This window comes from Eptatretus burgeri, chromosome 7, assembly GCF_056783735.1.
Source record: "Eptatretus burgeri isolate ZD-2024b chromosome 7, Ebu_testis_v1, whole genome shotgun sequence".
Classification (NCBI taxonomy): Eukaryota; Metazoa; Chordata; class Myxini; order Myxiniformes; family Myxinidae; genus Eptatretus; species Eptatretus burgeri.
Window position 1 is genome coordinate 100,034,053 of NC_140967.1, and position 17,247 is coordinate 100,051,299.

The window sequence follows — 17,247 nt, forward strand, 5'->3', positions numbered from 1 at the left end:
GTCTACCGGAGTGCTCAGTTCCTCAATACTGACCACAGGCTTGTTGTAGCAACTCTAAAGCTGCAGCTTAAATCCAGGAGAATGGTACCATCCCAGCCGAGGCTGGATGTTGGCAAGCTCAAGGATGAGAGGGTAGCTGAGGAGTTTGCGAACAAGCTGAGTGGAGATTTGGGGGGTCTGGATGCTTTGGGGGATCCCAAAGAGTTATGGAGCGCCTTCAAGACCACTGTCCTTGATGTTGCCTCAAGATGTCTCGGAACTCACCATTGGGCGATGAAGAATTTTGTCTCAAGGGACACTGGATACCATTGACCAGAGTCACAGAGCCAGGCTGTATGGTGGAGCTGAGCTGCTCAGCGAGCTGAAGCATAAAACTGTACGTGCACTGAGTGTGGACAAGGAGGCCTTTGTGCAAGGAATCTGTGAGGGGGTAGAGCATCACCTGTGGTCAAGTGATTCTCGTCCTGCTGAGACGTGAATTCGCGCATTGCGTTCCTCCAAGCTCATCCTTTGGTGTACTGCAGTTGGAGCAGAGGGTGGTGGGCTCTTGACATAGGAGTGCGAAGTGAAGGCCTGCCAAACCGGTTACTTTGAGGGGCTGTACAAGGCTGATCCACCATCCGCCGAGTTGGATGTGAGGGATGTTACGGTCACTATTGCTGACCCTCCAATCAACTGTGGTCCACCTTCGTTTGTGAAAACACCGACTGCGGTGAACCGGTTGAAATGGGGTAAAGCTCCTGGGATCTGTGGCATCCATGCTGAACTCTTTAGGCTGGTGGAAATGCTGCACTCGTGTCTTTGCATGCAGTTCTGTGTTCTGCCTGGTACACAGGAAACAACCCAACTGATTGGAAGAGGGGCCTTGTTATCCTTCTCTGAAAAGGGATGGGTGATCGCCCAGACTGCAACAACTGTCGAGGGGTGACGCTGCTCTCGGTGCCGGGCAAGGTCTTTGCTCGGATAATTCTTGATCGGGTTCACCACCATCTGCTTCAGCACCAGTGTCCAGAGCAGTCAGGCTTTACACCAAAGAGGTCAACGATTGACCGTATCCTTGCTATTCGGGTCCTCACCGAACGCAGACGAGAGTTTCGGCAGGGGCTGCTTGCAGCCTACAGTATGTTTAACCTCCGCCATAGAAGATGGACGGAGGTTACTGTTTTCACCCCTGTCTGTTTGTTTGCGAACAGTATTACGGAAAAACTCCTGGACTGATTTCGACGAAACTTGGTAGGGGGATTAGGTATGGTCCAAGGAACATGCCATTCGATTTTGGACTTGGTCCAAAAAAGAAATTTCGATTTTATTAGTAAAATATTTGAATTTTTTTTTGCATTTCTACATGTTTTAAGTGATTTCCAACCCCCCCCCCCAAAAAAAAATTCTTGGAGAAAAAAAAAAACTTCGAAATTTTGCAACGTTTTTTTTTTTTAAATTCCGATTTTATTTTTTTGGCATTTCTACATGCGCGTCGATCTAGTTTAGTTTATTCAAACGTGGTTCAGTAGAGTCTGATCCATTTTCACCTCCAATGAATTGGATATCAGGTTCACTTAAGTGACCCAGCAGTATTGGCGGCGGAGGTTTTGCACTCTACCAAGTGCTCCCCCTCTAGTTATTTCTGTAAAGCGTTCGATTCAGTGAATCGGGATGTCCTACGGAGGATTCTTGGTCTTCGTGGGGTGCCACCAAAACTGATCAATCTGATGTCTGAACTATACTGTGGTACTGAGAGTGCTGTGGGATGTGGTGATACCATCTCTTACTTATTTCCAGTTGTTACTGGAGTTCGTCAGGGGTGTGTTCTGGCCCCCACACTTCTCAGCACTTGTCTGGACTGGATTCTGGGGAGGATGTCTGAGAGATCAAGCTGAAGTGCATCGTTTAGGAATGTCAAAATCTCTGACTGATTTTGCAGATGATGCAGTCATCTTTGCGGAGACTCTCGATATCCTTTCGGGGGCCCTCGAGGTGCTGACTGAAGAGTCTGAGCCGCTGGGATTACGGGTTTCCTCGGTCCAAACTAAGATCCAGGCTTTCAATGACATCTTGGATGCTGCGATCCTCTCTGTCGCTGTTTGTGGTGAGGATGTTGAGGTCATGGAGAGATTCACTTACCTTGGCAGTGATGTCTTTGCTAGCTGTGGCTGATTTGAAGCGGTTGACTGTATTGGTCTGATCAGCTTCTCGTGCTCGTCTCTGGAAGTCTATTCGAGCTATTTATGGTTCTCATTGAGAAACGATTTATTTGTCTTGTTTGTGCTGGGTCTGCACTGCTGTTTCTTCCTTTTCTCATCACGTCCTCCAGTTCGTGAAACTTCATTTCTCTGAAAAATATCTCTGCCTCAATGTGATCAATTCCGTTTATGATCTTGAAGATCGGGAGGAGTTCAGCCCTCTGCCTTCTGTCAGCAAGTGTGGGATCTCAGGATATTTCAGATGACTGAAAGGTGGTGGTAGTAACCTTGTGGTTCTCTGCTAAATTCTGAATCACTGAAAGGGTCTCGTGACCTTGTGGCTCTCTGCTGGACTCGAGATGACCGAGAGCGACGAGTAACCTTGTGGCTCTCTGCTGGTATGCCTGGTGTTGGCTTAATGCTTCGGTGGTGGGCTTTGGATCCTAGGGTCCTGAGTTCAATTCCCGTTCAGCTGTTGAATTAATACCAGGTGGGGTTTACTCGGCCTGTCATCTTTCCGAGGTCGGCAAAAATGAGTGCCAGCATGCTGGTATTCTGTGTTGGAGTGGCGACCTCTCCAGGATTGTGCCCAATAGCCAAGGAGACTGCTAAAGCAGCACCAACGCTCTGCACAGAGCATGGTCCCAATCTCCTCCTCCTCCTCTCTGCTGGTCTCAAGATGATGGAGATGGGGTAGTAACCTTGTACTTGAAAAAGTCCAGCAGAGACCCACATTTTTGTTCTTCTTGAACACGGGGTACCATGCACGGTTGCAGTGTTCCAGCTTTGGGTGAACAATTGTTTGATATACTTTGAAGAAAGAGAGTTTTCATTCAATGCCGAGAAGGATCTCTTGATGATACCAAATTTTGCACTCGTTTTTCTTGCACCATCAGCTGTTGTGGCACTGTTGGACAGAGTGGTATCAAACAGTACTGCACTCCCAAATCCTTTTCACTATTCTCAACTTTTATTTCTTGAAGCCCATCTTAACCAGTCATTGAATAGCTGAACTTCTGTTTTTCATCTTCCACGATGGACTACTTTGCATTTGGCTTCATTGAAAGAGTTTTGCAATTTGTTTGCCGAGTTCATTACAGCATTCGTATCCTTCTGCATCCGTGTTCATGTCTATATTTTTGTGTCATCAGCAAATAGTTTAATGTCTGTGTCAACAGTTACAGGGAGATCGTTAATGAAGCAGATGAATATACTGGTCCCAACAAGCTTCCCTGAGGAATTCTACTGGTAACTGGTTTAGACTCTGATCTCTTTCCATTAACAGTTGCCCTCTGAGATCTTCCTGTCAAGTAGACCTCGATCCATATCGGTGACTGATCATCAATACTGTAAGCTTCCAGTTTGCATTGCAGATGTTGGTGAGGCACACTATCAAATGCTTTTTGTTGATGCAGTCGATACTATGACCATCATCTACATCTCTTGTCCACTGCTCTAGAACTTCCAGTAATTGTGTTGTACAAGATCTCCCACTTTGGAAGCCGTGCTGATTGTTCTTTAGTAAGTCATTTCTCTCTCGGTGCTGAATCACCTTTCTTATGAGCTTCTCCATTGTCTTGCGTATCACAGAAGTCAAGCTGACAGGTCTGTAGTTGGCAGGATTGCTTCTCTTTCCTTTCTTGTAAATGGGTACCACTGAAGCTGGTCTCCACACCTCAGGTACTCTTTGTTCCTTCATCACTTTGGTTTATTTTTCAGTGAAGTGGATGGCATATTTCAGTATGAGTTTCTCTCAGTATCCTTGAATGGATTCCATCATGACCAGGTGACTTGTGTCTAACTTGGAGAGGATATAATCTATTTCATGCTCTTCAAATGTCATTGCACTTAAGTTGACCTCTACCTCTTTCTTAGACACTTGAGGTATAGTCGTCAAATCCTCTATTGTGTAGACACTGCCAAAAATAGAATTGAGGGTATTTGCCTTCTCCTGATCCGTCTTAGCCCAAGAGCCATTCTGTGTCTGTAGATCGGAAATTCTCATCTTTGTCTTGGTTTGGCTCTTTACACATCTCTAGAAATGTTTGGCATTATCCTTTACATCGTCAGCTATGGAGTTCTCAAACTGTGCCTTCGCTCTTCTCACCTCTGAAGTTGTTGTATTCATTTTTGTTGTGATCGCTTTCCCAGTCTACTCCATTTCTGCTCTTCTGTGTTTCTGCCTTCCCGCCTCTGCAGCTCTGCTGTTCATCTACTGTGGCCTGTCTCTAGTTTGTTTCCCTCTTATAGGAATACATTTGTCCATATGGGCAATTCCGCAGTTAGTAACGTTACATTTTAGGGACATTCTCATTATTTAGATAAGAGTCCTTTCTCTATCTGTGGATGTAAAGTCTCATTAATGTCACCAGAGATCAACCTAGTCTAGACGTAGAACAGAGCAAAGAATGAAATCATTTCATGAAACATTCTAGAAGAAAGAACTGCTTTTAATGCCGGTTGGTAACGTCCTTTTTTGTAACGTTACTAACCGGCATTAAAAGCAGTTCTTTCTTCTAGAATGTTTCATGAAATGATTTCATTCTTTGCTCTGTTCTACGTCTAGACTAGGTTGATCTCTGGTGACATTAATGAGACTTTACATCCACAGATAGAGAAAGGACTCTTATCTAAATAATGAGAATGTCCCTAAAATGTAACGTTACTAACTGCGGAATTGCCCATATGTGTATTGATCGTTTTCTCAATGTAGAGCCAAGTTTCCTTGCCTGTAGTATCTTTCAGTTGTTTTTTCCAAGTCTATCATCATTGAATGATATCCTCATCCTGTCATAATCACTGTGGCATTTTTATTTATTTATTTGTTTACGTACAGGTCATCCTCTCCTGGTTTGACCGTTAACTGAAAGCTCAATGTTGCATGGTCACTTTTGCCGATTGGTTATTACCAACTCCTCGTTTGTCAAAACTGGGTCAAGTAAACTTGGGATATACACGTCATACCTTGTTGGAGTTTGTACATGCTGGTTCAAGAATAAATTGTCAATACCGTTCAGGAATTTCTGACCGTATTCCTTCCTCCCATCCACTAAGTTCAGTTCCCAGTTGATATTTCTATAATTAAAATCTCCAACAACGAAACGGTGATCATCGAGGTCATTCCACATGCTTCCTTCAATAAGTTGCACAGATCTGCATTGTTCTCTGTGTTGCTTGATGGACATCTGTATGTATGCATCCTAAAAGTAGTAACGTCTGTCCCGTCTTGATCCGGACCCATCCAGATTCCAAAAATTGTGCTTCCTTCACATCCACTGCAGAGCTTACAATCTCATCTTTGATGTGGACTGCTACTCCTCTCTTCGGAATGTGATCTTCACTTGGTAGATATATGTGGTCACCCGTTGACTTGCAGGTAATTCATCTGATTTTTCTCTTCAGTTTTGCCATGGAGTTCATTGTTTTTCTCCATATGTATTACTACGTGCTCTTCCTTGTGCTTCACCGCGTGCGTCACTGCTTGACTTACTCGATGCATCACTGTAATTTGAAGCGTTGAGTGAGCTGTGCTCGTGCTGTGCCTCTGTATAAATTCTGCTGTACCACGTTCTCTATGCATGCCCTTAGCGGTGGCAAAATTTATGCTGGACAATCCATCCATTTCTGATGGTTAGGGTCTCTCCTCCCCATTATCTCCCTTTCGTTCAGTTCCTTTTTCGGTCTCTTGTGCCCTTCCCTTTCGGTTTTTGTGCGGTCTCTCGATATCTATCTGTACAGATTTCTTCACACCTGAATGCTCTTTCAGTATCACATAAAAAGGTTCAGTATTACACGAGAAAATACTCGAGAACAAATAATTTTGTGTAGAATTAGACTGTTTTATGTATCACTTTGCAATTCGTATGGTCACTCCATTTATGTACGTGCTGTGTCCATGTGCTTGCCACGTACCAAGTCATGTACACACTGTGGATTGTTTCGTAAGTGATGACAAAGTACTCAATGCAGGAAACATGTGCTGCAAGGCAATGAATGAATGAACATTCGAACGTGGACTCCAGGTTGGCCATCTCATTCGGACATGACTGCAGGAACCATCGAACACGCTTCATCACGAGACTCAGTGCACAATGGTAAAGCTTGTGGTTTGGAATCCGAGTCGTTTGAACGTGACGTATATCCATAAGCTCTACATGTCATGCTTTGCCTTGTGTGCTTATTTCAATTGTCTCTGTGTGGAGGTCGAAGGGAGTTGAAAACCTTGAATTTTCTTTAGATGCTGAGGTAAAAGCATTTTGGGGTGGCGACTTGAGGTTTTAGTCTGGGGGAGGTGTGTGAGGCTTCGATGCTTGAGTGTTGGGTGGGAAAATCTGAACGAATCGATTTGTAGCCTCAGGTATGAAACATTTGAGTTGATGTTCACTTCTCCTGCATAATGTAGCAGGTATAACGCTTGGAAACAAAATGTTAACTCGAAAGCATCTTCCATATACCTTTGGCCTTTTGACCAAATTCTTAATTTGTCTTCTTCATATTCTCAGAATATAGCTTTGTTGAAAATTTGATGACAGAAGCTCAAATGGCAAAATAAAAAAAAAATTACTGCCCGGACAGACACAGACACACACAAGTGATTGTGAAACCCCATCTTCTGCTGTACGGGGGACAGGCTAACTGGATTGTTAGGCCCCATTGTGAATGTACAGGGGATGAACAAGAAAAATGGAAAAACCCATGAAAATGTGAGTTTTTATTTTTAATAGTGAGTAGAACCCGCTCACCCCAATCCGCCATACCCTTAAAGACAATACAGCATTGATCAGTCCTGTGTATGAATGACTGGAACAAGTTTTGCTCATCACCATTCCTCAATCGGAAAGGGTTCTTAAAGTTCCTCCAAGGACATTGATGGAGGAAATCTGCTCCTCAGCTTGTTCTCGAGAATTGACGGTCACAATGGCTCATTAATAATTACCTCCGCCACCGAAGGTGAAGGAGGTTATGTTTTCACCCCTTTCCGTCTTTGTGTGTCGATTTGTTTGTGTACAAGATGTCCCAAAAAGTTGTGTATGGATCCGGATGAAGTTTTGTGGACAGGTTGGGTGTGTGACAAGGACAAACTGATTCGATTTTGGTGAAGATCCAGATCCGGATCCGACTACGAGAATTATTTCAGTGATTCTTCACCGTTGAGAGATAGGGCCAAAAACGATTATATAGCCTGACATCCCAAAACGTTGTGGAAGGATATGGATGAAGATTTGTGGACAGGTTGGGTGTGTCGCAAGGACAAATTGATTCTATTTTGCTGAAGATCCGAATCCGGATCTGGATACGAGAATTATTTCATTTTTAAAGTGATTCTTCACCATTGAGAGATAGGGTCAAAAACGATATAGTGCCGTACAGCATGATATTTCGAAAAATGTATTGGACCCGATATGTTCTCATGGATAAGGCATTACGTGGTTTAGGTATGCGCTCTACCGAGTGCCCTTCTAGTTATTTCTTGTGATCGAGCAGGCCATGAAAGACTTTTACTTCGCTCTCTGGTTCCTTGAACCAGAATTTTATATTTACAGCAGTGTGTGTTGCAGAGTTACAGGATGGCCTGGAGGTAAACACACTTGCCTCTAAGCTGTCTTGCGTGAGTTTGATTCAAAACCCAGCTATAGTGGTGGGGGAAAGTTTTGTGAACCCTTTAGAATTTTCTCCATTTCTGCATAAATTTGACCAAAATATTTCAACAGATCTTCATCTAAATCTTAATAATAGATAAAGAGAACCCGACTAAACAAATAGCATACAAAATAATCCACTTTTTCAATTATTTATTGAGCAAAATTATCCATCATTTCTTTGTCAGATAAAGTACGTGAACCTTTACATTCAGTCACTGGTGGCACTCCTTGAGCAGCAATAACTTCAACCAACCGTTTCCTGTAACTCTTGATCATCCTTGCACATCGGCTTGGAGGAAGTTTGGCCCATTACTCCTCGCAGAACTGCTTCAACGCAGATATATTTATGGACTTTCTTGCATGAACTGCTCAATTCAGGTTCTGCCACAACATTTAAATTGGGTTAAGGTCTGAACTTTGACTTGGCCATTCCAAAATGGAAAATCTCATCTGCTTCAGCCTTTCTGTTAATCTTCAGCTCATGGATGGATACCCCAACTTTCTCCTGTAGAATTTGCTGGTACAAACCAGAATTCATGTTTCCGTCAATGATGGGAAGTCGTCCAGGTCCTGAGGCAGCAAAGCAGTCCCAAACCATGATACTCCCACCACCACGCTTCATGGTTGGAATGCAGTGTTTGGTTTTCGCCAATCATAACGTTTCTCATTTAAGCCAAAAAGTTCTGCTTTCGACTCCCCTGTCCACAGAACATTCTTCCAATAGTTTCTGGATCATCCAGGTGGTCTTTGGCAAACTTGAGATGGGTGGCGATGCTCTTTTGGAGAGCAGTGGTTTCCTCCTTGGTATCCTCCCATGCACACCATTTTTGTTCGGTGTTATCCTGATTGTGGACTCCTGAACATTGACAGCCAATGCAGGGGACGCCTGTGGATCCTCGGACGTTACTCTGGGAATCTTTGTGACCTCCTGGATTATTGTACGCCTTGCTCTTGGAGTGATTATCTTTGGATGACCCCTCCCAAAAAGAATATCAATGGTGTTCAATTTTCTCCATTTGCACACTATCTGTCTGACAACGGATTGGTGGAGCCCAACATCTTTAGAAATGGTTTTGTAACTCTTTCCAGAGCTATGTGCATCATCAACTCTTTTTCTGAGTTCCTCAGAAATCTCTTTTGATCGAGGCATGACGCGCTTCCACAAACCTGTGTGGTGAAGATCAAACTCTGATGGTGATGAAGAAAGTTTGTTTTTTCATATCGGGCAGGGCCACCCAAACCCACTCCTGATTGTCATCACATTGGTTGAAACATCTGACTGTAATTACCCCCTCAATTGAGCTGATTAACCTAGAGGTACGTTCACATACTTTTTCCGTTAAAGAAATTGAATGTATTGGATCATTTTGCTGAATAAATAAATGAAAAAGTAGATGTTTTTTTCGTGTGCTATTTGTTTAATCAGGTCATATTTATCTATTATTCAGATTTGGATGAAAATCTGATCACATTTGGATCAAATTTATGCAGAAATACAGAAAATTCTAAAGGGTGCACAAACGTTTTCTCACCACTGTATAAACTCAGTCTGGTGTTTCGCAGGCAGGGTGATTCATCATTGTGATTCATCACCCCCGGGGGGGGGGGGGGTTCTTCGGACTGTGGTCAGGGGGGGGCCTAATTGTGGGGTTCGGGATATGTGCCGGGGATTGGGAGTGGTGTTGGTGGGGGGTGGGGGGGGGAGGTACACTCGAGATGGTCATGTCTTATTGGTACTTTGTGTTCACCGAGATGCGACCTTAAGTGGTGGTTTATGCTGCAGGGCGGAGCTGAATACACATCTCGACTGAATATGCTTTGGGCGCGACTTGGGGATGGATTTAACAGAGGCAGTGTCCCTGAGGTGGGCGAACCATATTCATCTAGTTGAGTTGGATGAAAGGATGAACTTTAACTCGTCTAGAATGTAAATTCTGAATGCAGAAAGTGAACAGTTTACTTTGAGTTGGGGTGCATTTGTTTTGTCACTTACCATGATACAATGAGATGTGCATGAAACAGTGATTGATATTTAAGATATGATGAGAATTGTTGATTGTAATTGAAGATGTCACAGGTGACAGGTGGTTGTGCAATCGAGAACCCTGAATGATTCCACCATTATATTTTTTGCTTATTTTTGAATTTGTTCGGGTAGGCTCTGTGGTGCTTGAGGTTGGGCTTGCGTGATACTCAATAGTACTCTGGTTGAGATGCAGGCTAAAATGGTGGTGTATTTTACAGGAGAAGACTGAATGCAAAGCTGGACAGAAACCTCCTTGTTCACGACTTGGGGATGCATTTAACAGAGGTAGTCTCACTGAGGTGCGTAAACAGTATCCATCTGGATGAGTTTGATGAATTGAGTGGATGTTTTCCTGCTTGGGTTTTATAACTTGTGAAATTGCGAAGATTTGTACAATTCTATACATCGTATTGTTATTGCACATTTGCTTTGGAGTTGAAACACATTACACATTGAGATTATCATCATCTTGCGGCCGTGGCCAAGACAGAGTTCACAAACCCTTCCCCAGACGTCCCTATCGGCCATCGCCTTATGAAGATCACTGGCCCAAATACCCGTGTCTCTGACAATGTCAGGGTAGGACAACTTCCGAACCACACTTCAATGTTAATTGTTTGGGCTTTCAAATAATGAGGGATGAAATCACCTGCTCCTTGGCCCTAAAGCAGTGACCTGCAAATGGAACCCTTCGTTTGCCAGTTATGTCAGAGATAAAGGCAGTTTACCATAAATGTCATCAAGCGTGGCATGATTCCTCCAAGATATGTTTGTGACATGCCTAAGGAGGTTACTGTATGTTCCTTCAAGACACTTTTGTATTTTTGCATTTAGGGTCCACGTTTCAGAACCATACGAAAGTATACTTTCAACGGTAGCCCTAAAGAGGTTTCCTTTTAACTTCTCTGGCAAGTTTGATTGTCAATTTTTTTTGTCTAATTTGTGACAGGCTGTTCAGGCCATCCCTTTTCTAATCCGGAAGCATTTTCCTGAGTCCATTACAGTGGTGAGAACAAGTTTGTGAACCCTTTAACATTTTCTGTATTTCTGCATAAATTTGACCTAAAATGTGATCAGAGCTTCATCCGAATGCTAATTAATAGAGAAAGAGAACCTGATTAAACAAATAGTATGCCTGGTGTTGGCTTAATGGTTAGGATGGTGGGCTCGGGATTCCAAGGTCCTGAGTTCAAATCCCGCTCGGCTGTTGAATTAATACCAGGTGGGGTTGACTTAGCCTGTCATCCTTCTGAGGTCGGCAAAATGAGTACCAGCTTGCTGGGATTATTGAGCCATTTGAGTATCCTGTGTCGGAGTGGTGACCTGTCCAGGATTTAGCCCAATAATCCAGGAGACTGCTTTGGCAGCACTGATGCTTTGTCCAGAGTATTATATGGTCCCAATGGAATGGATATTACACAATTGGCACAAACAAAGAAAAATCTACTTGATAATTTATTTATTGAACAAAATGATGCATGCAATATTCAATTTATTTTTCGGAAAAAGTGTGTGAACCTCTTTAGTTAATCAGCTCAATTAACGGGGTAATTACAGTCAGGTGTTTCAGTCAATGGGATGACAATCAAGAATGAGCTTGAGTGGCCCTGCCTTGTATGAAAAGCATAAACTTTATTCATCATCATCAGTCTGGTCTGCACCACACAGGTTTGTGGAAGCGTGTCATGCCCCCATCAAAAGTGATTTCTTCATATCACAAAAAAAGAGTTGTTGTTTGCTCATCGGTCAGGAAAGAGTTACAAAACCATTTCTGATGATGTTTGGCTCCACCAATCCATTGTCAGGCAGATAGTGTGCAAATGGAGAAAATTCAACACCATTGTTACTCTTTCTCGGAGCGGCCGTCCAATGAAAGTCACTCCAAGAGCAAGGCGTACATTAATCCAAGAGGTCACAAGGAATCCCAGGGTAACGTCTAAGGATCCGCAGACCTCCCCTGCATTGGCTCTAAGTGTTCATGAGTCCACCATCAGGAAGCAATACGAAGAATGGTGTGCACGGGAGGAAACCACTGCTCTCCAAGAAAACATTGCCACCTTCGTCAAGTTTGTCAAAGACCACGTAGATGAACCAGAAGGCGATTGGAAGAATTTTCTTTGGACAGATGAGTTGAAAGAGGAACTTTTTGGCTTAAATGAGAAACGTTATGTTTGGTGAAAACCAATCACTGCATTCCCACATAAGGACCTCATTCCAACCGTGAAGCATCGTTGGGGGAGTATCATGGTTTGGGGCTGCTTTGCTGCCTCAGGACTCGGACGGCTTGCCATCATTGACGGAAGCATGAATTCTGGATTGTACCAGCAAATTCTGCAGGAGAATTCAGGGCATCTGGCCGTGAACTGAGGCTTAACAGAAAGTGGGTCGTGCAGCAAGACAACGATCCTAAACACACAAGTAAATCTTCAACAGAATGGCTGAAGCAGAAGAGATTTTGCATTTTGGAATGGCCGAGTCAAAGTCTCGACCTTAACCCAATTGAAATGTTGTGGCAGAACCTGGATTGAGCAGTTCATGCAAGAAAGCACATAATTATCTGAGTTGAAGCAGTTCTGTAAGAAGGAATGGGCCAAAATTCCTCCAAGCCAATGTGCAGGACTGATCAAGAACGACAGTTGCTGCTCAAGGGGGTGCCACCAGTTCCTGAATGTGAAGGTTGACATACTTTTTGCAACAAAAAAATTGAATGTTGGATCATTTTTCTCAATAAATGAAAAAAATAGATTTGTTTTTTTTTTGTGCGCTATTTGTTTAATCAGGTTCTTTTTATCTATTATTAGGATTTAGATGAAGATCTGATCACATTTTAGGTCATATTTTTACAGAAACTTATCATGGGTTCCCCAACTTTTTTTTCTCACCACTGTATGTATGAACCCAGGTATTTAAAGTCACTTTCCAGGTTTGTTCTTCATACCACATTTAGATTGGATGATTGGTAACTCTGATAGTGTGTTGATTGACATAAATTCAATTTTCTTTTCGATAAGGCGAAGGCCATTGTGAATGTACAGGGGCTGGACAAGGAAAATGGAGATATGTGCAGCAGTGATTGATATTACAGAGTAAGGGAGAATGTGAGATTGGAATTGATGAGTGCCTTGATGACAGATCTGGATATTTCAGTCGACGTCCGTGGTGCTGTAGGTTTCGGTCCGGTGAGCTTGGGGTCTTGTTCTGGAGAGCTCGGGGTCTCGGTCCTGGACACATTCAATATTATGTTGGCCATGATGAGGGCAACAACATTTGTTGATATATGTTTCAGGGTAGGGCTGGATACACATCTCGACAGAATCTTCCTTGGGAACGTCTTGGAGATGGATTCAACAGAGACGGTCTTGCTGAGGTGTGTGAACTGTATTTATGTGTACGAGTTCGTCAAAGTGATTAATGTTTATTTATTTTGGTTTTTCTGTTGGAAAAGTGCTGGGGTTTGTAAAATGTTTTTTTTTATACATTGTATATATTAATTACGCATTTATTTTTCAGTTGGTAGGCATTGTACATTTATATTTAAGAGATGGGTTGAATGTTAGGTGGGATTAGATGATGACCCGGCATAACAGATGATGGTCCACAAGAGCTTCCTGGGTATTGTGACTTTGCCGTGACTCATGATGTTGCTTTGGTTACACTGTGTGGGTTAACGTTGTATCTTGTGCGGGGAATCTCACCCCTGTAGGAATTAGTACGCAGACCTGTGGCACGCTGTCTTTCCGAGTTGTTGCATTGTAAAGGTAAATGCTGTCTAAACTCCGAACCAAATCTTAAACCGAGATTATTGTGTATTTCTGCATTATTTATTTTGCTTTTTTTCTCAATTTACCTTTCTTCCCCTTTTACCTTTTTTCCACTTGGATGCTGCCTCCCTCCAACTCAAAAAAGTCTTCTTCCCCCATCCCCCTTCATCTTGTATTATTGAAGGTTGACTTTTTCACCTCATTACCTTCTTTGCCTTTTTATTATTGTTGTTATTATCATTATTATTATCATTATTATTATTATTTCCCTCACCGAAGGATTCGGAGAGAGTGTTGCATTTGGATTAGTCTGTTTGTCTGTTTGTTTGTTTGTCCGCACAGAACTTTCGTGTTTTTCTCTTCAAACGCTTTTTGGATTGAGACAATTTTCACTATTGGTGCGACTACTCATGTAGAATGTTCCATTGATAATTATGACATCACGGGTAACGTGGTGTGGCAGCCATATTGGAAAACGAAAAAACTTTGCATCTCTGTATCTCCAAAACCGCAACAAGTTAAAAATTGAAACTTGGCACGTAGCAAGTACCCCTCATGGGGAATGATTGTGATTTTTATGACGTCATAGGTGCCCTAGTTATGATGTCATAATTGCATATGTAGAATGCCACATCCAATCATTATGAAAAATTTTGAGGGTCATCTCGGGATAAAATGGTCCACAGAAACATTTTTTTTTTAATGATGTCATCGGTCACGTGATTCGGCAGCCATATTGTTTTTTTTTTTTTTTTAAAACAAACCTTCAAAAATCTATGAAGTGGCTGAATAGATCGAGGCGAAACTTTACACGTACGAAACCACCTCTCCATGAGGAACAAAATGTTCACACACATTATGTCATTGGTCACATGGTTTGGCAGCCATATTGGATTTATTCTAAAACCTATAAAATACACCACTCAAAGGAAGTCCTGGCGAGGGTTTGAAATCTCTGATTGCTCCTTTTCTTGTTTTTTGCTGCTTTTGTTATCTTTCTATGTGCCATTTATTTATTTATTTATTTATTTTCACCCTCATTTTTTTATGCAGCAACCTCTCCTTTTCATTTTGTTGCCTCTATTCACTCTTTCCCTTGACTCCAGAAGCATGTTCTTCTCCACCCTCAAAGAGTTCCAGTGAGGATAGCTGTGATGAAAAGAAGTCATGCCAGGCCTGGGATCATACAGGTTGTCAAACAAAATGGCCCTCATCTGTTAAACGTGCTGTCAAGTCATCGAAGAGGTGTCATGGCTTTTCGGTCACCCCAGTTCCTCAGGAATGCACGGGTGAGTTACCTCACCTTTTACTGCTCACGAATGTCAATTCATCCAAATAGGACACTCGCCATGATGGCAGCCTTTTTAAAAATTACATTGTCTTCAGATTTATTCCCTGATATGGAATATTAGCAATTTGAATAAAGGCTGGGAATGCCTGCCTATTGAATGAAATATACGAATTTAAACATCTTTGTAAGGAATAATGCAGATATTTAGAACCATGTGTATTGACTACTGTTGCGTACGTGGGGTGTGTTAACCTTCATTCACCAAGCATCCTCATGATCCCTGACTCGTGTGTCATCACCTCCGGATAACCAGGCGGTGATTTGCTAAAATAAAAGCTCTTGCTTTTCCAACTGCTCCCTACTGTCCTCTTTAGCCCATTGCTGGAAAGACGAGATTCCTCCATGCTTAAGATTTAAGAACTATAATTTTGTTAATGATGAGAAAACAAAAATCAGCACAGTAATAATTCACAAATATACAAATCTTTATTTCATGAAAAAGGCATAAATCCATCATGGAGCCCTGACAATGCAAAGACCGCACACTTAATCTTAATTGAAGCTCCAGCACCACAAGCTTAGTGACAGATGGTAGAGAGGGGATTTGTGAGACGTATAAGTTATAAAATATATTTGGTGTGTGGACAGATAAAATTAGTACGAGATAAAAATGGGAATAGCGGCACTGCCATCACCTCAAATGTGGGTGCAGGTCGGTTCGCAAGGAGGTGTGGGCAGTGTAGTGAGCAGCTTGTCACTTGATCCTCCTGTACTTGTTGTCCAGGGTTAGATAATTTGCGAAATTTTAACCCTTGCCGAAGGATTCGGAGAGGGTATTGCATTTGGGTCCGTTTTTTTTGTGTCTGTCTGTTTGCTTGTCCGCACAGAACTTTCATGTTTTTCTCCGCAAACACTTGTCGGACTGAGAGGAAATTTTCACCATTGGCGTGCCGACTCATGCAGAATGTTTCAATGATAATTATGACGTCATTGGTCATGTGGTGTGGCAGCCATATTGGAAAAACGGAAAAACTTTGGACCTCTATCTCTGAAACCGCACCAAGTTAAAATTTGAAACTTGGCACATAGCAAGTACTCCTCATTGGGAATGTGTGATGTTTTTTAATGACGTCATAGGTGCCCTCGTTATGACGTCATAATTGTTTATGTAGAACGCCTCATGCGATCAGTATAAAAATTTATGAGGGTCATCGAGGGATAAAATAGTCCACAGAAAAAAAAATTAATGATGTCATCGGTCACGTGATTCGGCAGCCATATTGTAAAAATATAACACCTTCAAAAATCTTCTTCTCTGAAGTGGCTGAACAGATTGAGGTCAAACTTCACACAAATGACCGCCTGTCCATGAGGAACAAAAGGTTCACACATATGATGTCATTGGTCCCATGGTTTGGCAGCCATGTTTGATTTACCTGAAAACCGAGAAAAATGCACGATTCAAAAGAAGTCCTGGTGAGGGTTTGCAATCTCTGATTGCTCTTTTTCTTCTTTTTAATCTTTGATAATGAAGTATTTTTAAAAAAAAAATAATTTTGACCCCTATCACTCTGTTCCCGTGTGCACTGCAACGAGTGTACATATCAGCTTGAACCTATCCTTTTCTGAAAACATGTAATCAATTGATAGCCACCAATCTGAGCTCCTTTCCTTCCCTCTTCTCAAATGTCATTTTTACCCCACGCACGTGAAGTGAAAAGTGGGGTTAAGCATTTGGTTCATGTCCATCCATCTGCCTTGTCAGTTTATGATCAAAGGAACAAGCTATTTAAATTGAATGTTGTATTTTGAACATGATTTGGAACAGGAAGAGGAAGAGGAAGACAAGTTTCTCATTTTACCGAACTTTGGCTCTGAATTTGTCCTGACCGCTCATGCGCAGAAAGGAGTGAGAATTTTTTTCCTCTATCTGTTTGGCAGTCAAGCAAAATTGAAAATCATTGCAAACAGGAATGAAAATCATACTGTTTTTAAGGATGTCATAAAGGACACAAACAGGCACAAAGAACTAATGTAACATGTTAAGCTGCTGTCAGACCTTGACGATTTAGCCAGCGTATGCCGATTTATGAAAAATTTGTCTAAAACGCTGGCACACGTCGAAGACGTTATGGGTACGTTTTGTATACGTTAAGAGCACGCTGAAAAACACTGCCATACGTCGTAGTACGCTGGCTTTAAACGTTGTACTTTGGGGTTGTCCTCAAATTTTTGCATGCTTGAAATTTTACGACGTATGCTAGCGTATAACTCGCACGTTCCGCTACGCTGGCCATAAGTTGTTGGCACGTTATGCGATCGTTGACACGTCGACACACGTTACTTG

General features: G+C 42.3%; 1 protein-coding gene across 10 annotated transcripts in view; it reads left to right on the forward strand.

Annotated features, from left to right (window-relative positions):
* SPIDR (scaffold protein involved in DNA repair) overlaps positions 1 to 17,247 on the forward strand; it is a 100,951-nt gene that overhangs the window by 3,864 nt on the left and 79,840 nt on the right. For 3 of the 10 annotated variants that reach the window (XM_085889874.1, XM_085889873.1, XM_085889881.1), the window contains exons 2-8: positions 5,426 to 5,556; positions 6,150 to 6,274; positions 9,606 to 9,686; positions 10,067 to 10,147; positions 13,135 to 13,215; positions 13,552 to 13,606; positions 14,716 to 14,898. In XM_085889874.1, coding sequence (XP_085746000.1) covers positions 6,272 to 6,274; positions 9,606 to 9,686; positions 10,067 to 10,147; positions 13,135 to 13,215; positions 13,552 to 13,606; positions 14,716 to 14,898 — 484 coding nt within the window. In that variant the 5' untranslated portion in view covers positions 5,426 to 5,556; positions 6,150 to 6,271. Of the gene's footprint in view, positions 1 to 5,425; positions 5,557 to 6,149; positions 6,316 to 9,605; positions 9,687 to 10,066; positions 10,148 to 13,134; positions 13,216 to 13,551; positions 13,607 to 14,715; positions 14,899 to 17,247 lie in introns of all 10 variants that reach the window. The other 7 variants (XM_085889883.1, XM_085889875.1, XM_085889882.1 and 4 more) reach the window with 7 other exon arrangements.